The sequence below is a fragment of the Typha angustifolia genome, chromosome 15 (assembly GCF_048772165.1).
Source record: "Typha angustifolia cultivar Huaian chromosome 15, ASM4877216v1, whole genome shotgun sequence".
Taxonomy (NCBI): Eukaryota; Viridiplantae; Streptophyta; class Magnoliopsida; order Poales; family Typhaceae; genus Typha; species Typha angustifolia.
In genome coordinates, this window is record NC_133253.1 from 1,052,647 (window position 1) to 1,078,950 (window position 26,304).

Below are 26,304 nucleotides of genomic sequence, written 5' to 3' on the forward strand. Positions count from 1 at the left end.
GACATGGCCAATTTGTTACAAAACCAATTGGGCAGCAAGGTTGACCGGTTCCGAACACCTGGTCCAGTTCAACGATACAACCACCCTTTCCGGTTATAGCTAGCTAGCTATAGGGAAAGCACGGTTAACTACATGGATTCGTCTGATGTGACGAGTTCTATTAACTAAATAGAATTGTTTTAAGTATATTCTGGATACTGCAGCTGGTGGTCTATGAGGAAATAGCAATTCAAGTTCTAGCTTGTCAAATGCCTCAGACGGGCTAATAACTCTAAAGCTTACCACATACCAGACGAGAAACAAAAAATAACTGATATAATAACTAGCTGAAAATCTGAAGAGTCATTTATATTAGAATGATATAATTTATTATCAGCTATAGATAGTGCATTTCCATGTATTATCACTACACGCTGCCAAAACAATAATGTATCCCTTCAGCAGACTCCCCACACTTAGGATCTTTATTTGAAAACGAAAGCAATTACGTACAAAAAAATGATGTACGGATGAGACCCTTATTTCGAATCTTCCATCTCGCGTAGTTGTGATTACTCAAAATGTAGAAAATACCGCCATGCCGGCGACCTGAATAAATAATACTGCCAAGAGGAGAAGCAGAGGCAAGAACACTTAATCTAGATACTAGTGAAATCCTAAAAGGTGGATGGCTTTTTCCAACGGTATCAGTGGAAGTCAGGTTGGCCAGTGGAAGTCAAACACCGGTGCCACATCCGACTGTTAGGGTCGACGAACCTAGGAGATCTAATAACTTCTGGAATCGGTAGGTAGACATTGTGTGTGTTGCATACGCCTGTTGTGATGCCACTGAACCCCGCGAAAGCACCGTGTACCTGCATAGTGTATAAGATCATAGCTCAAAAGGGCTTAAGTACGCTAAAATTTGAACATACTGATGCAAAAAATCTTTAATCAGAAAAAGCCCTGAAAGTCAGGCTGGAAGTATCCATACAGAAGAATTAATAAAAGCACAAAAATAAAAGAAATGCATGCCATCAAAGATGCTCTACTTCAATTGAGTTTCCTAAGAATTAACACTAAATTTTGATAAATTTTATGAAGGCAGAAAATGTGAGTTTCATATTATATCCTCAGCTGCATCATTCTCAAAAGCACACATTTAAGTTTTCTTATATGTATTTGCTATGGAATACATATGCAAAAAGATTCTTACAGCATTCTGTCCAAGTACAGTGCAGAGAATTGCATCAGATGCATTGGCCCGGACTGCTCGGACCATATAGGTGGGATCAATGTACTTTACATCAGCGGGAATTCCTATTCCCTTGAAATGTCTTTTGATCTGCCACCAAATTATAAACTTCTGTCAACATATGGCCGCTAAATTGTAGGAAATCAGAAAGTAATTGTAGAAATGGTTGCATCTTCATGTGTGATATAGAACAAGAAGAGCAGGTGAGAACATGGCGGACAAACTAAATAGAAACAAACTGCTAATATAGAAAAGAACTGCATATAGGTCATGCATTATGCATCTTGAAAAGAAAATGCTGCAAGAAAAATTGCAGCAATAGCAATACAATGTGCTTGATGGAAATAGAAGTTGTGATCCCTCATTTGATCCACAGGACAAATTTTATCATCTTGAATATCAAGATAATTGAGATAATAGTCTTTTGCGCCATCTACTCATGATTTACAAATACATCAATAAGTAGTCCATGGTAGTTAAAGCTAGCCCCTACTCATTGGTTGCACACCTTCAAGTCACTAATAACAGCATCTATGGTCACAAAGGTAAGACTGAGCACCTCTTGCTTCCTCAAACCCAACATTGGCAGGAGCTCATGCTCTAGTGCCTTACCGTTATTTAGGTAACTCGCTGCAATTTCTGCATGTATTTTCTCATTAGAATATTTTATTCATGAACTGCAAAACAATTCTGATTCTTAGTGAAACATCTATAGAGGTCGATGACTGATGGTTTGCGGAATGTCCATAAACAAAGATTAGAATTTAGCACAGATACTTCTTTAATCATATGTTTCGAGCACAAAATTCTGGTGAACTCCTATGAAATGAAAACTTGTATGTAAAGTTACATAGAACCTAAAGAAAAAGTAATGATATGGAAGTTTAGTATGACAACAGTTCCAATATGTTGAAGTTTTTTGTATATTACATGGCGTAAGAAGTGATATGAAATCTTTTAGCCCCGTCAATGAGATGGTTATGATTTGTTATGCTTATGCAAAATTATGGTTAATATGATTACAAGGAGAAAGCATTTCATAGGCAGTCTTAACAGGACAATAGGAATCCTTCTAAATCAACCATATTAATTTGATAATAAAAGACAGCTTTATAGAGAGTGAGAGGACAACTCAGTTGATATTTTCATTGTTCAATGGATAGAAATATATATATAGCCTAGGCAATAGTTCAGTGTGCCTGCATCAGCTCTAACACATCACACTGAATAATTCAATTCTAAGTATGAATTTCAATCATAGAACTTTTTTTGGCAATTTTCCTTTCTCTAGATCAGGCAACCATGAACATAACTAATTGAAAGAAGGTCAGAGAAAATGAGATATGAACCTGCTGCTGAATGTGCACCCCTATATCACTAAGAATTGTGTTTCCTGATGCATCTGTTGCATTTGACTTTTGTAGCAATTCCTGACAAAAGCAATAGTGTCAGTCCAAATGGGTCAAGGGAATTATGCAGAGAACTACTAAAAAGTTTATCAGTATACCACAGAAGCACTCTCGATAAATCATACAGAAGGAAAATCATAAATCCAAATAAGCCATGCATGAAATTTTGGCTGAAAACCCCACATGTCAAAGTGGAAGACATTCAAAACGTGTATGAGCTTAGATTTAGAAGTTTGATATAGTTTCTGATAGGAAAAGGCTGAATATATGAGGTTTTGAATGTTTCTAACACAGACCTCAAAAATCCAAGAAAGGTTGTTGCTCACCAAGAACGTGTTTGATTGTAGGATTGGATGAGAGGAAATAAGACATCAAGTCTTACCCCAAGAGATTATCGATCTCATGTTACAATTTTAGTTTACTGTCAGGTTTATATAAGATTATGTATGGGATAAACAAAATTACATTATTATCCTTGATAAAAAAAATTAATAACGTTAATTACTATTTTAACTTAAACTATACCATTAAATATCATTAAATTATATTATGTTATTATCAAATTTATCATGTTTAATTCAAAATAATCAGAATTAAAACTAAAAGTAATACAAATTAATAGAATGAGTTAATATAAAACTGTTTAATAAAAAATGTAAAGCTTTTCAATATAGCAATACTTTAAATAAATAAATAATATAAAATACTAATAAGAAGATCAAAAAAATAAAAATAAAATTTGAGTAATTAAGATTGTTAATTTGTTATTTATGCATCAAAATTTATCATTTTTTATATAGGGGCAATATAGTAATAATGTCTTTATCCCTCCACTTGGGACCTCTTTTGGGAGATGGACATCATACCCAGACTTCTAATCCCGCCTATTAATTTCGCACCAAACATCAAAATTTATGGGGGCCTACGAGATAACTAATATAATCTTATCTTCATATTTTTTAACCAGACGCACCCCAAAGGTTCTAGTGTTGCCAAATTTGTATAGTAAAATTCATTTTCTTGTTATAAACCTAATGGTTAACAGGTCCTAAACTTACTTGTCCTGCTCCTTCAGCAACACAAACCATAGCTGATCCTTTAGTTTCTATCAAATGCTCAAGGTGTCGTAAGACTCCATTTGGTCCCTCCAGAGTAAAAGGTACCTTCATTTGGATATTATCCAATTAGAATCAATAGCACTGAGGAGAATGGGAAGATGGACGTGATTATTTTATACCTCAGGAATCAAACAGACATCTATCTGACCACTTGAAAGTGATGCATGCATTGCAATGAACCCGCTGCTTCTTCCCATCAACTTGACCAGTCCAATGCCATGGTATGCACTACGTGCCTAAAATCAGCAGCAAACAAATCAAATCATAAGAAAATAGTGAAGTGGCTAACACATTCTTTAACTTGTACATAAATTAGAGTTATGCAAGCGCCAGCTGAAAATTACAAAGATCTCTTACCTCAATATATGCGGAATTGATCGCTCGTTGAGCTGCTTCTACAGCAGTATCAAAACCAAATGTCTTGTCCATCAATAGTATGTCATTATCAATGGTTTTTGGCACGCAGACCACTGACACTTTGATTTTTCTCTTGCGGCACTGCGTTCAGCAAAGGCTAGATATAAGCATGCAAGTATTTAAGCATCAAGTCCTGAATAATCTCATTTAGATTATTAAGCAGAGATGGTTTGATTGAACACCTACTTGTGGTAAAGAAGAATAAGAGATAGATGCAAGATGAAGATATATATGCTAAGCATGATTTCAAGAAACTTTTAATTCTACTTAATCCAATAAACTTAAAAAGTTAGAATTACCTCATTGTGTATTTCGTTAGCCCCTGCATGTGTGCCATTTCCACCCAGTATAAAAAGCATATCAATTTTCCTAGCCTGAAATGCAGAATTAGTCCTGGTTATTTGACCATATATTGAACTCAAATAATGTTGCCAAGATGGCCATGAAGTGTTGCCCATGTCACCTGCAGACTGGCAGGGACATTAAGATATATACCTGAATGCTATCTACGATCTCATTAACAGTTCCCCCTCCACGAGAAACTCCCAACAAGCTCCCACCAGCAAGATTTATGTTTTGGACAACTTCACGAGAAAGCTGCAAGAAAAAAATGATAATCTCAAAATACACACACATACAATTGAGTGATTCTGATGAACATTCCCATGCTAAGTGTGGTTCCTACCGGTATTTCTGACAAACTCTCATCATTAAAACCACGGTAACCATATGGGATTCCAACAATATTTTTAACCCCATATTTTTCAAGGGTGAGCACAATCTGCAAGCACAAGTGTGTAAGCCAGTATCATTATGAATCCCATGAAGAGGAACCTTGAATAAGAATGATAAAAAGAAGACAGATGCATATATGTACCTATCTGTGTACGTATAATTTCTGCATTTATTTACATGCATTTGAATCACATTACAACCAGAGTGTAAAATTTGATCAAGAAATTACATACATGATCAAAGAGATAGGTTATCAAAAATACAGTTAGCAACTAGGCAGATGCTAGAACTGTATTGCTAAAAGAGCAGAATGTTAGATTTTGAATTACACAAACAAGCCGTTGCCTTGATGCAATGCTGCCTATATTAGTTTGAAAGCTCAGAGCTGCAACATTAATAAGTGACATTCAACCTTTGCAGAAGTAGCTCAAGTATAAAGTTCAGAAGCAATGGCACTTTTAGCAGTACATAAAAATAATGCTCCTCTGCTCATAGTGATACTTTTTAGTATTCACAACAAACGATGCATATTGGTGCATAATTTAAGATGCCCTAGATAAGGTCATCAACATGGCTTTTGGTCATAGAGGACAATAATGACTGCTGGTAACCAGTGCTTTACCCAGAAACCGCTCTCTAGCAGATTTTCTTGACATAAGGTAAAGATTGTCCACGATAGTGGTTGTCAAAGACCATTTCGCAGGAGTAGACTCTGATTCTGATTCCATCCTAATCATCAAAACTAGTAAATTTGCCTTCACAAACTGATCTCCATGGAGCATCTTTCTACTCAAAAGTGAAGTGAGTTGAACTCTCTCATATGATTGGAGAAGAGAGAGGCAGACAGAAGTTCCATGTTGGAAACTAAGATTATGTCAAGCCTTCCATTTCCTGACCCAGTTAAAAAAGGAAATGCTAAACTATACAGATGCTTATAGCAACTGGCTCTGTAGTGGAATAGCCGAATCAGCAGGAAAAATATGCAATTATGCAATTGAAGATTTTATACTTGGACTAAGTGAGCTGAGAAAAGTGCCAACTGACCTGTCTAATAACATCATTGAGACCAGGACACAGTCCACCACAAGTGACAATGGCAGCTTTAACATGTCTAGGTTCATAGTATATTTGCTTACGTGGCCCAGCTCGGTGCACCCTGGAGCAAGATAAAACATAAATTTAATAGAATAGAAAGGAATGTAGTAACATATCATTAATATGTCATTATACCAGAATAATTACTTCAACGAGCAACACTAGAGTAGTAAAAAAAGGGGACTAGGAAACTCTCAAGCAAGATGCCTCTGAAATTCAGATAGCCAAAAGAGACAGGACATTTCACACGAGCAATTCATGCATCATAAGAGAAGAATTGATGTTCCGACATTGTATAAGTTCACAATGTGAATACCATTGCTCAACCCAGCTGCAATCAGGATCAATGCACTCAGCTCCAGCAGAAGTCGGTGAGGCAAACTTTATAACCTGAAAGAAACAATACCTATTCAATAAAGATTTAGGCTTAAACACGAGGAGATGCACATTTTGAGAGGTGAAGCATCCCAAAGTTTTTCAAAACTTAAAAAAGGTGTCAAAAACTCATAGTGAAGAGTAGATCAATTACAAGGACATAAATACATTACTTCAATATCATTTAGTAGGATGAAAAAAATGAACTCAAAAATACCATCACTCATTTTCTGAAAATTGATGCCAAGTACCAATCCACTCTTCCAGGCCAAAAGCTTAAGATACATCAACTTTCAACTCTATATGTTACCCATCCTATATATGCATTTTTATCTCACAAGTATTGAAATAAATAAAAGAAATGCATAGAACTTTATTCCAGATGAAAACAGATGCTAAGGCAGCTTGTACCATTCACATAAATAAAAGCAGACAGGCAAGAATGCTTACAGCATTTACAACATATCTAATTCAGATTTCAGAACATCATCCAACAAATTAAGATGACTGATTGAACTAGTTATATATGAATAAATGCAGACCTTTAGAAGTGCTCTATCATCATCATCCACATAGCCGTTCCACGCATCACCCAGTGCACCATTACCATCTTCAACAGGAATTCTGTCATAGCCAAATAACATTATGTTGAATGAATTAAATATTGCCCAACAGACATGCCTCAATCAGTGGCAGCCTAACTCCAAATTAGGACTTGGTAAAATGCTAAGGAAATAAAGGCGTAATACAAAGATAAGTAAAGAGTAACTTACCTGCTCTTGAGAGAGAATGTAGTTGGTCTTGGCTTCATATCGAGAATATCCCTCAAGTGCGGCAAATTAAAGCGCTCATCAAAATCTTCTTGGAAGTGCTTTTTCCAGTCTGGATCTTTAAAGTCTATGTCTGAATTAACAGCAACAGCTCTTACAACCATAAGCGGTGATCCAATTCTTTTCCCCTTCTCAAGCCTTCTAATGTTTGAATAATCTATGCTGCAAAAAGGTACATGCCCGTCCAACTGCAACCCATATTGCCGCGAACTAATACAGGCGACATGATTAACTGATAATGCGAAAGCCATTATCCAGATTCTCGTATAGCTATGTGATGAAGAAAGCCAAACACAAGAAACCTGCACGGTATAGGGAAAAAAAAATTAAAATACCCTTATTTACACTGATTGGAGCTTTTTCGACAAAATCTGACAACAAAAGGAAAGAAGCAAATTTTTAATTAGTCATATCCGGTCAATCAAATATATTCCAACCCAAATCGGATCATACGAGGCATCTCCAACAATCAAGGAATCACAAAATACCAATATTAAGGAAAAGAAGAAGAAGATAGAAACAAAAACCTGTTGATCAAAACCAAAACCTAACAAAATAACATGATATCGACATCTGGGAACTTCTAATTTTCAAAAGATCGAGGATCAAATCTTCCACCTACCAATCACTCCTCCACCAACCTCCTTCCTCGCAGACATTGGGATAATAAATTAGATTATTACCTTGAATTTGATTGGAGATCGGAAGATTTGAATCGATCGACGAGAGAGAGAGAGAGAGGAGAGACCCCCTTTGACTTGAATTCGCCTTCGCTCTCCCCTCTTTTTCTCCGCCTTCTTAGTTTATATTTTCTCTTATTTTTCTTTCTTTTTTGTAATCTCCGCCTCTTTTTAAACACGGAGGGAAGGAAAAGGAGAAAAATGGAAAAGGGAACGAGAGGAGAGGAAATGAGAGGAAAGGCCGCCTCGCTTACGTCATCGAGCACGAAATAGAGCGTTATGGTTTGACTCGTCGGCGGTCATCTTACCGCCTTCGGCGGCTTTTTTGCTTTATACGCATGAAACTCTTCTTATTTGTATGTTTATATTGCGAAATACAAAGCTTCTGAGGGATATATAATTTTTGAGGGTCGTAAACGCAAACGCTGGACTTTGACTGTTTCACAGAGTCCAATATTCGGGGTTAGGTTGACCAATAGATTAATTACGTTTACACCCCTAAATTATACCTAGGATACCCTTCAATTTTTTTTAATGTCTTTTTCAAACTTTGAGTCAAAATAAAATAAGTAACGATAATAACAAAAAATATATAATAATAATTATACCCCTAATGAGTAAATGAGATCATCGATTTAGCTAACAAAATAAAATAGGATTAGTCGAGTCTTTTTAAAAACAAATTTAAGCAACCGTCAACTTTGTCGTCACCTTCACCACCTGTGATCGAGCCATTGGAGTCGTTCCATCCTCCCAGATAGCTGCAGGTGGAAACTCAAGGTTTGCGAACGAGTTTGTTAAAGCTACGTCTCAAAATAATGAAACCGAGAGGAGAAATATGGGAGCAGAAGTTAGTGACAGTGAAGTTACAAAAATTTTAATTATATCAATATATATCTTTTTATTCTATTTTAATTGAAATATTCAAATTAAAGTTCTATTTTTAAGATTATTTTAAGATTAATTATGTCTGATATAAATGTAATATAAGATGTTTGGTCCAATTTTTTTTGACAATAAGTTTAGAGGGTCATCCTAAAACCACATATAATTGAGGAGTATAGACATGATTAACCCTAGATATAAATACCCTCGTTCTCGAGAGTTGCCTGCCCCTACCCTTCCGGATCTTAATCTATGCACACGTGTCATGCGACTGCATTCATTGACTAAAAAGGCGGGTGTATTTATGATCGTTGGTGACGCACGTCGCTCACCCGGCGGTTTGGTTGGCCATCTCGGAGACAGGTGAGTATGGCCACCTCCTGTGAACTCACCTTCAGCAGGAGCGGAGAAATAGATGTCTATTTCTGTTATTTCGGCTTTAAATTAATTAAGGGTAGTGTTTTTTTGCATATATAGTATTCAAAAAATCACTTATTTGCTTCTATAAAATTAAGAGGGTGATTAAAAAAAAAAGAAAATATGAAGGAGGAGAAGAACCTCTCCCCTCCTGCCAAAAGAAGTAAACGAGCATCTGTGACGCTCGAAAGAGAGTAATAGATTTCTAAATTATTATAATATAAAAAAATGTCCTTATTATGTATGTTATTATTCCATTTTTTTTGTTTTGGAAACATAAGCAATATTTAGCTGAGCCTATTCCCTTAGAAAGGTCGATGCTCCTAAAAAGAAGGGTACAGAACTATGGGGAAATGGGGTCCAACGAATGCCCCCAACAAAATAGACCAGAAGCTGAATTTACCTGTTTGATAGTCGGCCGCACGGTTATCATCTTTCAGCAGCACCTTTCAGCACGTGACGCACACGACTTTCTAATAAAAAGTTTAAGTAAAGATTTACACTAGGCAACTAGTCCACTTAGTCTCCAGGAGCAACCGACTAAATCTTGCATGATTTAAACCAGTTCAAAGAAGCCTGACTCCACTTTAACTAAATTATGGCCTTTGGCAAGTAAGAGGCCTAGTTTAAGGGCACAATCCTTAGTCATCGACACCGACTCCCTTAGCAAGAAGGGACCCATCCGCTGCTTACAACACTGCCCCAGCCCCGCCTTGGTAATTCTTTTCCTCTTAAGCTCCATCCACGAGCCCATTTGCTCTTCCCTTTACTGTGCCTCGTGTACTCCTGCATCAGACTAACAACTCGGCAAACAACTGCCCTTGGATTTCGTTGCTTCCATACTATCCATAGCATTGACGCTATTACCACTAGCCTCGCCTCGTTCTCCACTTATTTCATTTATTTCAAGGGATCTCATATGCCGTGCAGAACCGTCATTTGACACTGTAAAGAAGTAAATCCTACATTCATATTAAAAGGAAGAAAATGAAATCCTACAGGGGTTGTTTAAAATCTCCTCATCGGCCGAACAGGATCTAGGCCCAATGCATGTACTAGAAGAAGCCTACGAGGCTTATATACGACCGGGATCCGGTGCTAGTCGGTATGTTCGGATGTACCACTACTAGACATACGTCAGCGCATTAATATCTTTCAATGATTCAATCCCCGACCATTTAAATTTTACGAGACCATTTACACACCAAACCAAGCAGGTCGTGACTGTCATGTCGTATCGATCATTAATAAATTAATAATTAATATATATATATATATATATATATTCATATATCGGTAGACTCAACCACACCCAACGACTTTGGAGTTTGGACTCATCCAAATGAGTCACAAATAGATCAAATGGGCAAAATAATAGATGGCCTACGTGGCACCTATTTCGACCACAACCACGTAGGAATGGTTGTTGCTGATCTGGTGACCGTAGGATGGACCCTGGGCTACCTACGTCGCGCCTAACATCACGGGTCCATCCAATTTAAGACCAAAAGATTAAAGATACATATATAAAGTCGTAAATAGTGCAAATATAATTATTAATTTACTAACAAAAATAAATAAAAAGAACAACCATTTCTTTCCTACCACGGAGATTCAACTTCCCTGGCATTATCTATTCTATTGATGCTTTGGTAGATCTACAAATGTTACTTAGCTAATGTGAATTATTGTGCAATAATCTATACTAATCACGATGGGGTTTCCTTGTCCTGATCAGGATTAGAACAAAAGGGGCCGATGGTGATCCGGAGTTGTTTCAAACCTAGAAGACAAAAAAACAGTGAAGAGTGACACGACTAGAGTAATTTATTGATATCCAAGAGTACGTCAAAATAACATGAGATATAGGGAGTAAAACAAATGGTTCTTTAACCTCTAGGACTTACAAGTAGATTCACAAAAAAGGATCTTGAGTAAAACACTTAGCAATGCCAAACCACACAAATTCATACAAAATTTAAGGTGCCTAGCTAGGACAGATGAAGACATTGAAATCATGCAAGGGAGTGAAAGGTGTGAACAAACCACTTTTGATTTAAAGTGGAGTGTAACAAAACAATCTTTGGTAACTTTGATTCATATATACATTTACGTCGTATATTGACGACCCCAAGCAAAACATATTACATTAATATCTTATGTAGCTCGTGAACTAGCTAGGGTTTATAGAGAACCGGACCGGCTTGTATACGATACCTCATCGCCGGCGCAACGTGTAACCTTTGGTAGATGTCCTTGTCGAGGGGTTTATTGTGCATGTCGGCCGCCACGTCGACCGCCTTGTGGCTGGCGCATCCCATCAGCAACCCTGACCTCTGCTGCTTAGCCTTCTTACTTTCGTCGACCGTGCGGTCACCGCACTCCGATGCGACGGAGAAGTTTGCGGCGCTGGCCGTGACCACACTCCACTCGATACTTGCCTCGCTGGGCTCGTAGTACGTCATCGCCGACGATTCCATCGCTTCTCGCTTAAAGAATGGGTGTGATTTGATTGATAAGCTCTCGATCTCGAACAAGTCCGAACTGGACTCGCTTCTAAGATCATCGTCGTCATCATCACGACCACGGTCGACTTCGTTGATCGAAGTCAATAATGTCTCCCTTCCAACGGTCACTTTTCCTGCCATAGAATTCCAATTCGGAGGGAAACTAAGCATACCTTCCCTGAGCCCAATTCCAAACCTCTCCACCCTCAACTCCTTCTCAAGACCAATCTTCTCCTTATGCTCGCTCAATCTACCATCCAATCCAACTCCGCCTTCGCCCTCTTCGCCGCCGGTATCCACCGCTTGTTTACCATTACAAGAGCATTTGAAGACACCAAGAAACTTCTTGCTATTCGATTGCCTTCGCCGATCGATAATAGGTTGCTCCCCGAGGCGTTGGCGAAGCAAGACTCTCCGGCTATTGCCGCTCACCTCGGAGCTAGTGCTCACGGTCCTCGACTTCGTTTTCACGTCCCTCGTCGCCGGCGCAGGTGGTCTAATCTCCCTCGCCGTCTTCATCTCATCCATTCCGCCGCTGAAGTACTTCTCGGCGCTAAATATGTCGATCTCCCCGTCGTTGGGCCGCCTCCGGCTTAAGCTTATTGGGCACGAGGAGCGGCTCGCAACGGAGCCGCCGTGCTCTGACGAGAGGTTATCTCTCATGATAGCGAGGTAAGAAGAGAAGGAGTCATCTCTAGTTGTGTCTACTCTCACAGAGGCCATGACAGCTGAAGCAATAAGAGTACCAATTAAGTGAGAGGTTTTTGAGATGGAATTCGATTGGATTAGTGTAGTAGCATGACAATCATATATGAGCTCCTTTTCCCTTCTATATATGAAAGAGAAGAACGCAAAGAGGAGGAAATCTATGGTATAGTAGACAACAGTCAAAAGATAAGCTAAAGAGCAAAGGAAAAGATGGAATTTGAGACAAGTTTCTTGTAGCTGAGGAGGACTGGATTCTTATTAAGAACCAGGTGTTTAAGTAGGCTGTTGGAGTTGCATGCATAGGAGTTCTGGTACTGTCCAGGACCACACTTTCTTAGTATCTATAAGACAAGATTTGATTGTAATTAGTTCTAAATGAAACACTTAGAAATATTATAAAGTTTGCGATCAAGCTACAGAGTTCTCCATCGAATAGAAACAAGACGACACGTGGATGCATGTCTTTTGACGTTGGAGCATTAAATAGTGAAACATTTTGGGGCCACACATATATCATGTGGATGGATTTGTCTGGTCCTCCACACTAGTTGCTAGATCCATAGCTTAACACTTAGATATACGCCCACCTAATTAATTTTTGCGATCTAATCATCCGGGCAAGTGGCTAATTTTTATTTGCGGAGATAATTAGAAATTTAATAGCATCTCGATTAAATTAATGCATGTCTCGTTCATCTAGGCAGGTGGTGATTGCGCTCATTGGATTAGTTGTATCTGCATGGCCCAGGAGGATGTGGAAGTCGTTTGGCTTTCTATGTGATGGAAAATGATCTCGGGAACACGAGGACGATCGACTATTTACGTCGCTTTTCGTTGCTTTCCATCACATTTGTTGCAGAAGAAGACGTGCAGGAGTGCAGTGCATAGTGCCGGGCTTTGAGCTCCCGTGTATATATATATATATATATATATATATATATTCTTTTTTCTTTGCTTATAAATAATCTAGACCTTATCTGCCTTTATATAATTCGTGCATTATATATACTCGTAACATTTTCTCTTGCAGTTTTATTGTTGACGAATCGAATCGAGTTAATTAAGGGATCAGTTATAATTAAGTTAACGTACCTATTTATCAGATTGTTTGTTAAAATTTTCTAATATTATATTTATAAAAAGAAAAATGTTTGGGATATTTCTTATGAGTTAACTAGATGCGTTTATAAATTTGGAAGGTAGAGGGGGCTAATCGCACTGTGTTAAAATATACGTGAGGTTATTTGCGAAAGAGACCCTTATTTAACATGGCTCGATTCGGATCGGAATTGTGGTAAGCCGAAACTTTTGGTCCGAGTTGAATCCCCACCAAACTCGACCCGAGATTCCAAATTCGCATTAATCTGTCCCGCCAAAAATTTGGCACCACGCTTCGAAGTGTCTTCCCGCCACCGTTCCCCGCCAAATTGATGCGCGACTGCTTCCTTTTCCATTGCAAATGCCTCCCACTTCCTCCAATCTCCCTCCGCCATTAACCATGGACGTCTCCTCCATCGCCGCAAGACTCGGCCTCTCCGATTCCAAGCCTCTCATCCGAAAGGCCGAGGAACTCCGCCGCCTCTCTGACGTCCACTTCGACTCCTCCGTGATTGGCATCGTATGCTCTCTTCCCGTCTTCCCTCTCTGTTTCTCTCATATGCATCTCGTCTTAGTCGAATCATTTAGTCTGGATTGGTGTTCTTTGGTTTAGGGAGAGGTATGCAAGGCTATAATTTGCTTGGAGATTGCGGCGTCGAGGTAATTCTTATATGCCCATCAAGTGTTTGATTTTTTTTTATTTGCGTGTCTCGGAAGTTTTAGGTGGTGAAAAATGTTTTTGGGATCTGGTTTTGTAGATTTCAGATGAAATTTGATCGTCAAAGTGCGATCAGGATGAGTGGGATGTCGGAGAAGGCGTACATGAGATCATTTAATGCTATGCAGAATGGGCTTGGAGTCAAGTGCGTTCTCTTGTTTCTTTTGCCCATTTTTGGATGAATTAATCTGCACTGCGAAGTCTGTTGCAACCTTTGCTTGGATCTTATTATTTGCTAATTTGTTAGGGTGAGCCTTGATGTGCGCGAACTTGGGATTCAGTTTGGTTGTGTTAGGCTCATCCCATTTGTGCAGAAGGGACTGTCTCAGTAAGATCACCGTATCTGAATTCTTGCATTACATTTGCTTCGTGAGCAAAAATAACATAAAATTTTCTAATGGATTGATGCCTTTTTTTTTTGTACTACTTGGCATTTTTATGTTGGTTTGTAATCTGGGGATCTTGGATTTTAGGTACAAGGACCGTTTTGTGGCTGCATTGCCAGCTTCTCGTCGGGCAAATACTGACTTCGGCCGGCCGGTATTTACTGCTGTGGCATTCTATTTATGTGCAAAAAGGCATAAGGTTTTTTGTTGTTGTGGTTTACTATTTTAAGATGATAATTAGTTTCCTTCTTTTGACTCCTTAAAAGACACATTCCTTTCCTTGTTGCAGCTTAAAGTAGACAAGCTGAAGTTGATTGAATTATGTGGGACATCTGAAGGGGAATTCACTACTGTAAGTGATAATATGTTTGAGTCTTCGTAGTCTGTTTGTTATTATTATTATTATTATTTTCTATTCACAAGTGCATTTTCCTGTTATTAATCTATTGTTTGTTCTCATTTCCTGGATAGGTTTCAAATTCTATGTGTGATCTTTGCTTTGATGTTTTTGGGATTTCCAAGGAAAAGAAAAACCCAAAGGCTATCAAAGGGCACAGAGGTAAAGTATAGTATCGACTTACGTTGTCTTTAGTGGTAGATAAATAGGACAAAATTGTACATATACCATAAGTTTGTTCTCTGTGTATTTCTCAGTCACTACTATGCATATAATCAGATTATGTCTTTGATGTTATATCATTTCTTTACTAATGCAACTATCGTCATCTTTACAGAGCTGTTAGATGCATTGCCGAGCAAAAGGAGACGTCAGGATGATGATGATGCATCTGATGATAATTCTGGAGATGATCAATCTGGATTGAAGGTACTTGTACACTATTTGATTTCTAACTTACAGTAAGTTAGAATTATTGTATGTTTATAAAAGCAAAGGATGTTCAACATTATAACATAAACACTGTCATAGCTATTTAGGGGTTAAAATGCAGTTGCTAAACTGAGTCCTTGCCCTGGCTCAAAGATTGTGGGCATGCCACTGTCTGTCTGTCTCAGGGAAAGAATTGAACAAATATAGTGACATAAGAGCAACTAAGCTGAATTTCTTCTATTTCTTGTTGCCAATAGTCTCTTGTAACTCAAAACTGTCTAATAGGATGCCATTGAACAATATAAAGCTCCACTCTAAATATCTCTTCCTTTTGGCAATTCATCTTCTGTACAGCCATCGGTGGTAATAATTATCTCTCTTGTGTTATTGACTTATTGTCCATGTTTAACATGATTTGGCTGATTGTGATGTTGTATTGTTTCCTATCATTCATTTAATCCTTTTATTCTAATTTTGCCATTTGTGTTATACAATTAAATAATTTAGTATATATTTCAGCTATCAAGTTACAAGAGGCATAAAAAGATGGAGAAAAAAGCTTATGAGGAGTGGAGGTCCTCTGTTATTTGCTCTAACAAGCAAAGGCAGACAGGTATAAAGGCTCTAGCTTTCCCTGAACAATAACATCCTTGTGACAATCTGGGCCTCTCATCTTCTATTATTTTGTCTTAGCAGCTGCTGTCAAGCCAAAAAGGCAAGCCCAACTTAGCTTCATACGGAAATCTTCCGACTCATTACCCTTAGAAGATAACAAATAATGAACTATCCCAGTGCTGAACCACCTGGCGTTGTTCCACTTCTGACAAGATTTTAAGGGCTTTGCAACTTTCAGCTTATTTTTGTTTTATATCTGGAAAGAAAAAAAATTACTCTTTGCTTTTTCAAAAGATGACCTAAATTAAGCAGGCATTGCATTTATTTTGATGCTATGTCACCTTGACCATGTAGAAAGATGTCTATATATGGATTCTCTTGATTCTTGAATGGCAAAGTTTCAATACAGACCTCCTATTGTTTCAGTTTTGCCTTGTTGACCTGTTGAAACTGCTTTACTGCTTACAAATCCAACTAACAGTTCTTGTTGAGCTGTTGCACCTTGTAAAATTGTCTTTAGTGAAATGCCTACTGTGGCAGTAAGTCTTGACTCTTGCCTCCTTATACCTTGTTGTCACAGGGTAAATTCATGGAGGCATTTCTCTTTATATGGAGTTAATCCTACTTACAGCATTGCATTTTCTTGGGATCGACCTGGCTTTACTATCACAAAGTACAAATCATGGTATTTGCCAGTGGAAATCCATTCAATTCACTATTGACAGTGAGTTTTGTTGGCAGGAATTTTATTTTATTTTTCTCTTCAGTGTGATGTATGAAAAAAAGCTTTGACTTAATTACATGCTGCTCCTCTGAAATCATGGTAGAGGAGCAGAGTAATTAAACTAATTTCTTTTTTGACCAGCAATGCTTGTAAAAGACCACGGTATGAGATCAAGCACTTGGGTGAAGCCACCGCCGCTACCATTTCCTCAAAACATCACGTGCAAGGCACGTGCTTTAGAAGTCTCCCGTTCCTTAACGGAGCGGATCCCTGATCCCTGCTCACTCGCTATTCGCATCCGTGAGGGTGCCCGTTTACAGCTCCGCGCGGTCTGAATACCTCCTCCCCAATCTCCGTCCGCTCGGTACGCTGTCATGTTCCATGACCAGCAGACCCACGTGGACAGATACCGCGGAGGTCATTACACCGCAGGTGACGGTAGTCACACTCAAAAACCCATATAAAATCTCAAACCGTTCGTCCGTTGCCGGTTCTCCTGTGGCCTTCACTCTCCTCTTGGGTTCCGCTTCGCCATTGTCGAACTCGGATCAAGTCATCTGAGAATTAGGGTTAGGGTTTTAGAGGGAATTGGAAAGGAGGGGTTGTGGAGATGGTGGTGGATAAGGGGAAGAAGTGCAAAGTCGCGGAGCGAGGAGAGGAGGTGCCCGATCACATCGACGGCAAGCTCTTGCTGTCCATAGAGAAGCTGCAGGAGATCCAAGACGAACTCGAGAAGGTAATAGCCTTTCTTTTCGTTAGCCGTTATTGTGTTCTTCATGTGCTCTACGATCTATTTGAATTTTGTTCGAAATGATAATCAAATCGTTTATTTCGATGCATGCTCCTGGTTTCGTTGCTAGATTCTAGGAAAGATTGTTCTTTTGTCACATTTACATAGGGTTTCTTGTATTTTGGAACTGTGATCAGGGCATTAATACATCTTGCATGAACAAACAGGAGTTTAATTCGTTTGTCTTAATGCTTTGGTCCTATGGCTGTGAGATGTTATTTCTATTACATGTGTGATATATTTGACACGTACTAACTTATAGGAGTTCATTTGGTGTATTACACCGACAAGTTCCATATAAAGAAGATTTCAATGAAACAGTGATATCGTTCTGCATTTGCTTGGAAATGGTTAGCAGTTAATACAATAAATTAAGCCCTCCTACTTCTGGGTGAGGAGACAATCTTAATAATAAAACAGTCCTACAAATCATAGAAATGTTGGTAAAGATGGTTTGAATACTTTAATGAGCAAGGGTTATTTTTAAAATCTGTTATAGTTGTAAACTTGACATGTTGTTATGTGTTTTGTTAGTTGTTGTTCTACTTCCGCTTGTCCGCTTCACTAAACCATATAAACCTGTCCAGGTGAATGAGGAAGCTAGCGAGAAGGTATTAGAGGTGGAACAGAAGTATAATGATATGCGAAGACCTGTCTATAAGCGAAGGAATGAGATCATCAAATCTATTCCAGACTTCTGGTTAACTGCAGTATGTGCTTATCATTCTATGTTTCAACTTATTTTGGTAAGTGAAAGAATTCTCATTCTATGTTTTCCTATATAATATGCGTGGGCAGTTTCTAAGCCATCCAGCACTTGGTGATCTTCTGAGTGAGGAAGACCAAAAGGTATAACCCTTGCTGTAATATCTTTGTGTAGTTGATTTTTTTGGGTTCATGTTGGAGGTAGTATTGTTACATCGTACTATATACATTTGTTGCATAACTTACTTGGCAAAGTAGAACTAAGCTGATTTTTTGGCAATATTTATTAGTTGCTATCTGGCTGTGCCAGTATAGTCTGATTAATACTTAACTCTGCTGTAGATCTTCAAGTACTTGAGTTCGTTAGATATTGAAGATTTTAAAGACATGAAGTCGGGTTACTCCATTACATTTGTGAGTTATTTTCTGTTTACCTGCAAACTCTCTTTCTAAAGAAGTAACCTACTTGTGCAACTTCTTTACTCATTAACATGATCTCCTTGAATTGGTTATTGTGATGTCCAGAACTTCTCCCCTAACTCGTATTTTGAAGATATTTGCTTAAAGAAGACATACTCTTTTCTGGATGATGGAACAACTAATATAACTGGTACTGCAATTAAATGGAAGCATGGAAGGGTAAGGATAGTTTCTCTATGTGCTATGTTCTCTATTTTTGATGGGCTTGCTGATTCCAAATTTCTCTTAAAATGTCTTTTTCTACTATCTGCAGAATACCGCAGATGGTGATACCCATGAGCTGAATGGCAGCAAAAGACCCTTTCCTGATGAAAGGTTGATTTCAATGCTTCCTGAACAGCTGTCTTAGTATCTAGTAACAAATGCAGCATACAAACATTTGCATTCATTCAGTATTTGTATTTGTTTTCTGTCCGAATTTTGGTTTTATCGTATCATTCATATAGCATGTAAGTAAGGTGGAAATGCTCACGTTGGACTGTGCATCACGTATCTACTTTATCATTCTGGTTTGGACATATGTGGTATAATGGTTTCTTATTTATTATCTGCTGTGCATCGATCCATTTATGTCTTATTTTGTCTTGGACATAAGATTTTTTTCCTTGTTGTTACATGATTGCTGTCAGGATAAGCTCAAAATATGTTTGGAAAAAGACAAGTAAAATAGGATATTAAGTAAGAGAGAAAACATATCGGATAGTGCTTAATCTACATCGGATTCATATTTTTTGGTCTGAATACGAATTTGGATACGGATATTAGACGGATAATAAAATGTAAAACTATATCATAACTAAACAGATACGAATAATTTTCGGATAGAGGATCGGATCTTAAATGAATATTGGTAGAATTTTAAACGAATTATAATATTTTATTTAGAGACAATTAACATAAAAATATTAAGAGTTAAAAAATAAATAAATTCCTTGCATGTCAAATACATATAAAATTAGCAAGTTTAATCTCTACAAATAATATATAATACATTATTAATAATAATATCAATATTCATTGTTTAAATAAGCAAAATAAAAATTATAAATTATTCAAAAATAAAAATATGTTAATAAACGGATATCCGATATCCGCAACTAAATCCAAAAATTATATCCAAATCTATATCCAGGTTTTTTTTTTTTCCAAAACTTTATTCGTATCTGGATCGGATAGAAATTTTTTATTCGAACCCGATCCGAATCGGGTTGGGATTTTTTGGCCTGTTTTCACCCCTACTATTTTGATTGAGGCTTGTTGGCTAGTATGCTGCCCTTGTACGAAATGTATAAGCAATATTTAAGACATGGTAATGGAATCAATGGTGACACTTTTATAGCAAGACTTAATCAATGGTGACACTTTTATAGCAAGACTTATAGGGAAATGGAAAGTTAGAGAAGTGAATTTTCTTTTTTACTTGTGCTCTGATATGATTCATGTAAATAAAAATAGGAAAGCCAATTAGGGACGAGTAGATTTGATTTGGTCAATGTGAATGTATCATTGTTAGGTTCCACCACTCATCAACTCCATATTGAATTTCACTGCTCATTAATCTTTTCCTTTTCTTTTTTCCTGTCTCAATGATACAAATTTAGCAGGTTTATTGTTTTCATGGATTAGTTTCTCTTCGTTATATCTAGCCTTGAACCAAAACTGGGCATAAATAGTTAGTATGTCTGGAGAATATTGCTAGTGTTGTCAAAATGTTTTTCTAGATAAAGAGAAGGTGCAAAGGCATATAACTGTAGCACGTACTTATATTAATGTCAGCTGCAAACAGACACTTGTATATTAGGAATCACCGGAAGTTAAGCATGGTCTGTGATGTTTGTCCAGTCCCTACCTTTTTAAGCTTTGAAGATTATGACTAATAATGTGGTCTTTGATCAATGATGCGTCAGGGTGATGTTCCAGTGCTTACCTTACCTTAACACGTCAACTGTTGGATTTGACAATTGTGCTACTTGGATGTTAATTTGACTTGTATCAACTGTATGCAGCTTCTTTAGCTGGTTTGGTGAAACTACAAAAAAGGACATCTCAGAAGGGTTCTCTGATGAGGTCAGTCTTGATTATTGGTTTGCAATTGTAGAGATTTTTTTTGGTGTTATTTTCCATTTGTGGCTAACTAGAAGTCTATGGTCCTGATATCTGGCAACTATGCTATTGTTCGTCTTTCTTGTTCGCATTTTATCGTTAGTGATTATTAGTGTTTAAAATTTAGATGGATGTCCAATGAGATATATCTATCTCTGAAGTTTCTGTTATCATTTTTGTTATTTATCAATTTGCAGGTTGCCGAGATAATAAAGGAAGATTTGTGGCCCAACCCGTTAAAGTACTTTAACAATGTAAGTTGGCTTGCTCCCTTGTGCATCATAAAATGAATCTCCTACTAGGCTACAACCGAGTCTTGACCGTTATATATCCAACTCCATACAATGTTTGTATCAATATCTTGCTTCAACTTATGCAGGAAGCTGATGAGGTGTATTTTGAAGGGGATGAAAATGATGATGAGGTAGCTAACTCTCGTCTTTCATTTGGTTAAAGAGTTTCTATCTTAGTACTAGTAGTACCACAAATCCCAAATCGTAGCACTTCTTTGTCATCACTTCTCTGGGTCAAGATGCAAATAATCTTTTGTTGACTTATGAGATATTCTAATAGCCGAGTCTAGACTCCAAGTCTCCACCTCATAACGAACTTCAATAAGAATCAGAAGCATTGACTGATTTTAGTTAATTTAGGATTGTTGAAGAACTGTGCCAATGGTCTGCGATCTCACAGATGAATTACATTAACTTGTTTGGTGCACATTAAGGAGCCAAATGCCATTCTTTTTTAAGTCTTCTTTGCCACTCTATTTGATTTGCAGAAAGGTGTAGAGTTCGATGATGAGGATGATGAGCAAGAAGGTGATGAAGAGGATGATGATGATGTCGACGAGGATGGCAACTAATTTATCCTGCATTGGTTCTTCCCTGGGACTTAAGTCTTCTGTTAGTTCTCTTGAAGGGATAGTAACCAGCAGTCCATGTAATATTCCTCTTTCAAGGGGACTCCAGAAGGTCCTTGCTTATCTATGCTAGATGTTTAAGCTACTCTTTTGCACAGATGTATATCCTAGTCCTTGTTCTATCTATATATACTATTTTGCTAGTTCCAATCTGCGAAGAATTGATATTCTGGTCTAGATTTTATCATTCTTGAATGGGTGGGATGAGTATTAGACCCAGTAAATATTCGAAAGCCTTTAATCTTGATTAGAAAAGAAACAAAATCTATCTCTAGGCCAGATTATAAAATCAGTATGTCGTATAGTTTTGTATGTTATTAGTGCTAAGAATGAGCTTTTATAATGCCAGTAATCTGTATGATTTTAAGGTAAATATTATATACAGAAAGAAGTTTAGATTTTAATAATAGTAAGATTAGACTCTTAAAACTGAATGCATTTATTTTTTATTATATATTTACATAATTTTGTAATAAAAATATATTTTTTATATAAGAGATAGCGCACATGGGCCGAATTTTAACTATTTTATACAAATACCCCTCAATGATTATTAATATTATTTTTCAAGTAGTTGCAGAATTCAAAGTTGATAAGTTAGCAATGTTGGTCCAAGGCCCAATCCAACATTGAAGAGAGGAAACGGATCGGGTTGGGCTAGGGCCAACTTTTGACCCGGCCCAATTCAAATAACCCTCTCTTGCGCCAGCCAACTTGGGGTTAGGGTTTTCCCACCCTATAAAATTCCCTCTCCGCCTCTCCACCAAGTAGCCATCACGCGCGAAAGCGGCGATCAAGGAGGAGGAGAAGAGGAGGAAGCCCAGCCATGGTGCACGTCAGTTTCTACCGCAACTGTAAGCCCTATTCCTCTCAGATCTCCCTTCTCATGTTATGGAAACCTTAGATCTCGGAAACCCTAGATTAGTCTAGAACTATTTCGTTTCGCAGATGGCAAAACCTTCAAGAAGCCTCGCCGCCCCTACGAGAAGGAGCGTCTCGACGCCGAGCTGAAGCTCGTCGGTGAGTACGGTCTTCGTTGCAAGCGCGAGCTGTGGAGAGTGCAGTACGCGCTTAGCCGGATCCGTAACGCCGCGAGGGAGCTGCTCACGCTGGATGAGAAGAACCCTAAGCGGATCTTTGAGGGAGAAGCGCTGCTTCGCCGCATGAATCGATATGGGCTCTTGAGTGAGGAACAAAACAAGCTCGATTATGTCCTGGCTCTTACCGTTGAGAACTTTCTCGAGCGGAGGCTGCAAACCATCGTGTTTAAGACTGGGATGGCGAAGTCGATCCATCACGCTAGGGTTCTGATCAGGCAGCGCCACATCAGGTATAATAATTTTCTCCCTTTGTTTGGATGTATGGATATTTATCTGATTCTCAAGTCTTGTACTTTGATAATGTCTGTGCATGTATCGTAAGTCTAATGTTGTTTGCAGGGCCATTGAATAGAAAGTGGCATGCTTTGCAGCCAGAATTACTGGTAGTTGTATTTTAGCAGATTGTCGTGATCTGGTTTGTGCACTTCCACTATGTGATAATGTGATAGTTATTGCCTGGAAGTTTGTATTGTTCATCAAAATCTTAAGTTTGGAAGGATCTTCATTTTTGTTTTGCACGAACTTAGTTTATTTTGACTTTTGAGACTCGTGCGTGGAGTAGTAAGTATTGTGTTTGAATCATGTGTTGGTCCTCTAATTTAGACAGGCTTATGTTCAAATTGTCTTCTTTGTATCATTTCTGTTTATGTACAGGACAGTTTGATGACATGAACATGGTGGATTTATGTTTTTAAGATAAATCTTTCTACTGTTATCTGAATTTTAATAGTTTAACTTGATTGGATACTCATACAACAAATTAGGGCACTCATTTCAATAAGAAATCTAACTCTTTGAGGTGTAAAAACTATTCATTTTATAACTAGTGTTCTTTATCATCTTGATTCAATATGGATCATGTGATGAGAAAGATGAGGAACTCACTACAGTTGTCTGAGACACAAATGTGCTTATGTTGATGTAATTCTTTGTCTGATGCCTCTCTTTTCTATGTGTGATTCTAATGTCATGGCCTGGAGTTCTATGAGCATATTTAGAATCTAATGGTATGATAGTTGTACACTATTTGAGGCACTTGTTTCTTTGTCAGACATTAGAGGTATATGACTGCACCCTTATATATATGTGCATATTCTATCTTAGCATGATTTTGTTATTTTATTATGTTGATCTTATATGGACCATGTGATGAGAAAGATAAGCAACTCATGACGGTCGTCTGAGACACTAATGTGCTTATTGATGTAAAAACTTTCTCTGATGCTCTCTAAATATGTCTCTAGTCTTGTGTATCCAAGTAATATAGTTACACACTTATAGGATTTTGTGACTTAGTTCTATCTAATGGTCTGTTAACTGTTTCCTTGAAGCTTCATTAGTGGAATAGAAGTAATTCTCCTGTTACTTTAACAACTTATACATATAGTGTGCTATGATTAAAAATCAAGTTCCATTGATGAATTATTGATGTTGGATAGCTAATGACTATGGAAGTCCTTTTTGTTCAGAGTAGTATAATTGTCTACATGTCATTCTATCTGTCCATGTGTTATGTTACTGCTCTTTTTACATGTCATGATTATAGGCTCAAAATTAGCTATTCCATATCCTTGGTTCATGTATCTTTTATGTAAATGTAGATTTTTTTTTCTCTCTTTTTATCTCAAGTTAAGTGATTCTGATAGGTGCTCAACGTTAAAATGTTAGTATGCCCTACTTTTAATTAGTACTGCTGATTTCTTGAATGAGGTTGCAGTCTAATTAATTATTCTTAAATATGAGGCAAATGATACCATGTAATGAAATTACTGCTGGCGAATTTTTTAAACATTAAGTATGGCATTTTTAGCCTGGTAAACTCGGGACTCTTTTTGCCTTTTCAAATGTTGGTCCATATTCATAAGAAAAATAATATGGTAGTGGCTACATGTCGAGTGTGATCTCTTAAATAACTATGTTTATCTGAAGTCAATAATAAGCTATATCTATCTAATCTCCTTGAGAGTGTTGATCTTAGTTTTTTCTACTATCTAACTTAAGGTGAAGCCATTATATTTTTGCATCTGCATCATTTGGATGCAGTGTATATTCAATTGAGATTTTTAGATACAAGACTCATATTTGTGGCACCACTTGAATTTATTTCAAATTGGACATCATTTATTATGAGCAAGGATCTTAGTGAGTTGGGTTTTCAGTTCTAATATATATTATTATCCAATTTACATGAGCTTTGTAGTCAAGGGAGTTGTAGTATAATTACAAAGTCGTCACTTTGTCCATTTGCCCTTTTATCAAGTATTTTTTGAATTTTGCTTGGTTATAATTTTCTAGGAGAAAACATATGATGGAGTTGTCTTAATTTAGAAGTCAGAATATATATATATATAAAAGCTAGTTCTTACTTGGTAGGGATTTAACAAATTATGCATGCTCATTTGTTTGCCCTATCCTTTCAATAGTGCCTTTTGTTGTATGATTGTAATGTTTAACCACTAGATGCTTACCTATCCCCTATGTAGATATTTTTTTTGGTTGAGATAATTGGATGTTAAGTTGCGCTGTAATAGTGAAACTAAATTTGGAAACAGTTTTTTTAATCTAGTTTGTATGACAAGTTTTGTATTGAAAACATCTGTTATAAGTTACATTGTTTCATATACAACAATGTTGTTGCTCAGCAAAACAGGATATTTTAAATTCAGCAATTTCTGTTTATCTATAAGATTCATTTTTGATTTACTAAACTATCTTTGCAGGGTTGGGCGTCAAGTGGTTAACATTCCATCCTTCATGGTAAGGGTTGACTCTGAGAAGCACATTGACTTCTCCCTCACGAGTCCACTTGGTGGAGGTCGCCCTGGAAGAGTGAAGAGAAGGAACCAGAAGGCTGCTGCAAAGAAGGCAGCTGGAGGCGATGGTGATGAGGATGATGAGGAATGAGCTGACGCATGATTTAGTCAGAGTAAAGGTCTAGTTATTTGTTTTGTAAGACTCCCGGAAGTTGCTATCTATGAACCAGAGTTTCTTGGCTTAGGTGTAGAAGGGCTATCTTTTATTGTTTTTTGGTTGAATGACCATTTAAATTCTAATTTTGATGCTTCTGGATTTCTTTAATTTCTGGACCAATATTGTGTTATTTTGCTTTGTACTGCTCCCCATTCCCTTTATTGGTGAATGAACCTACTTTATATGCGTTTTGTTGGATTAATTAGAGCGTATTTGGGAGGGCTGTTGGTGAGTTATACCTTTTCCTTATAATGATGGCTTTCTCTTCTTAGTCGTCTGATCTGTTTGGCGTTCATATTTTGTCTTGATGCAAATGCTCTTATCTTTCTTGATTGGTGAAATCTTCTCTCTTTCTATACTATATGCTTCTTTCTATGTCAAATAATTTATGTCGGTTCCTTTTAACCAGGGTTAAAGGTCACACTCATACCTTGAGCATCACCTGTATCATGAA

At 37.4% G+C, this 26,304-nt stretch overlaps 5 protein-coding genes and 1 non-coding gene across 7 annotated transcripts; 4 read left to right on the forward strand and 2 right to left on the reverse strand.

Annotated features, from left to right (window-relative positions):
* Nucleotides 1-323: 323 nt before the first annotated feature.
* Nucleotides 324-8,078, reverse strand: LOC140779569 (ATP-dependent 6-phosphofructokinase 5, chloroplastic-like). Its single transcript, XM_073124691.1, has 14 exons — nt 7,897-8,078; nt 7,157-7,515; nt 6,926-7,007; nt 6,325-6,398; nt 5,958-6,069; nt 4,864-4,959; nt 4,674-4,775; nt 4,478-4,552; nt 4,119-4,259; nt 3,881-3,997; nt 3,702-3,806; nt 2,584-2,664; nt 1,196-1,324; nt 324-854 (listed from the first exon to the last, which is right to left on the reverse strand). Exons 2-14 carry the CDS (start codon nt 7,462-7,464, stop codon nt 687-689), a joined length of 1,590 nt encoding a protein of 529 aa, XP_072980792.1. The 5' UTR covers nt 7,465-7,515; nt 7,897-8,078; the 3' UTR covers nt 324-686.
* Nucleotides 8,079-11,042: 2,964 nt separating this feature from the next.
* LOC140777482 (protein PHYTOCHROME KINASE SUBSTRATE 2) lies at nt 11,043-12,732 on the reverse strand. Its single transcript, XM_073121623.1, has one exon. The coding sequence runs from the start codon at nt 12,423-12,425 to the stop codon at nt 11,373-11,375; it is 1,053 nt and encodes a 350-aa protein (XP_072977724.1). The 5' UTR covers nt 12,426-12,732; the 3' UTR covers nt 11,043-11,372.
* A 948-nt stretch (nt 12,733-13,680) lies between these two features.
* On the forward strand, nt 13,681-17,114 carry LOC140777483 (origin of replication complex subunit 6). 2 transcript variants are annotated; one of them, XM_073121625.1, is made up of 10 exons: nt 13,681-14,028; nt 14,122-14,168; nt 14,267-14,371; nt 14,474-14,554; nt 14,700-14,766; nt 14,902-14,964; nt 15,084-15,171; nt 15,347-15,438; nt 15,961-16,054; nt 16,135-17,114. In XM_073121625.1, exons 1-10 carry the CDS (start codon nt 13,870-13,872, stop codon nt 16,218-16,220), a joined length of 882 nt encoding a protein of 293 aa, XP_072977726.1. In that variant the 5' UTR covers nt 13,681-13,869; the 3' UTR covers nt 16,221-17,114. The 2 variants fall into 2 exon arrangements, with proteins under 2 accessions (XP_072977726.1, XP_072977725.1); XM_073121624.1 differs by having other exon boundaries at nt 13,686-14,028; nt 14,700-14,811; nt 16,135-16,952.
* A 149-nt stretch (nt 17,115-17,263) lies between these two features.
* LOC140777484 (NAP1-related protein 2-like) lies at nt 17,264-22,004 on the forward strand. The gene is made up of 10 exons (XM_073121626.1): nt 17,264-17,516; nt 18,158-18,280; nt 18,369-18,419; nt 18,618-18,689; nt 18,801-18,914; nt 19,009-19,070; nt 20,762-20,822; nt 21,056-21,112; nt 21,238-21,282; nt 21,640-22,004. Exons 1-10 carry the CDS (start codon nt 17,391-17,393, stop codon nt 21,721-21,723), a joined length of 795 nt encoding a protein of 264 aa, XP_072977727.1. The 5' UTR covers nt 17,264-17,390; the 3' UTR covers nt 21,724-22,004.
* Nucleotides 22,005-22,475: 471 nt separating this feature from the next.
* On the forward strand, nt 22,476-26,086 carry LOC140777485 (small ribosomal subunit protein uS4y). The gene is made up of 3 exons (XM_073121627.1): nt 22,476-22,634; nt 22,729-23,110; nt 25,601-26,086. Exons 1-3 carry the CDS (start codon nt 22,607-22,609, stop codon nt 25,782-25,784), a joined length of 594 nt encoding a protein of 197 aa, XP_072977728.1. The 5' UTR covers nt 22,476-22,606; the 3' UTR covers nt 25,785-26,086.
* On the forward strand, nt 24,020-24,107 carry LOC140779988 (small nucleolar RNA Z161/Z228). Its single transcript, XR_012107433.1, has one exon. It is a non-coding gene; the product is annotated as a small nucleolar RNA Z161/Z228 (small nucleolar RNA).
* Nucleotides 26,087-26,304: the final 218 nt, after the last annotated feature.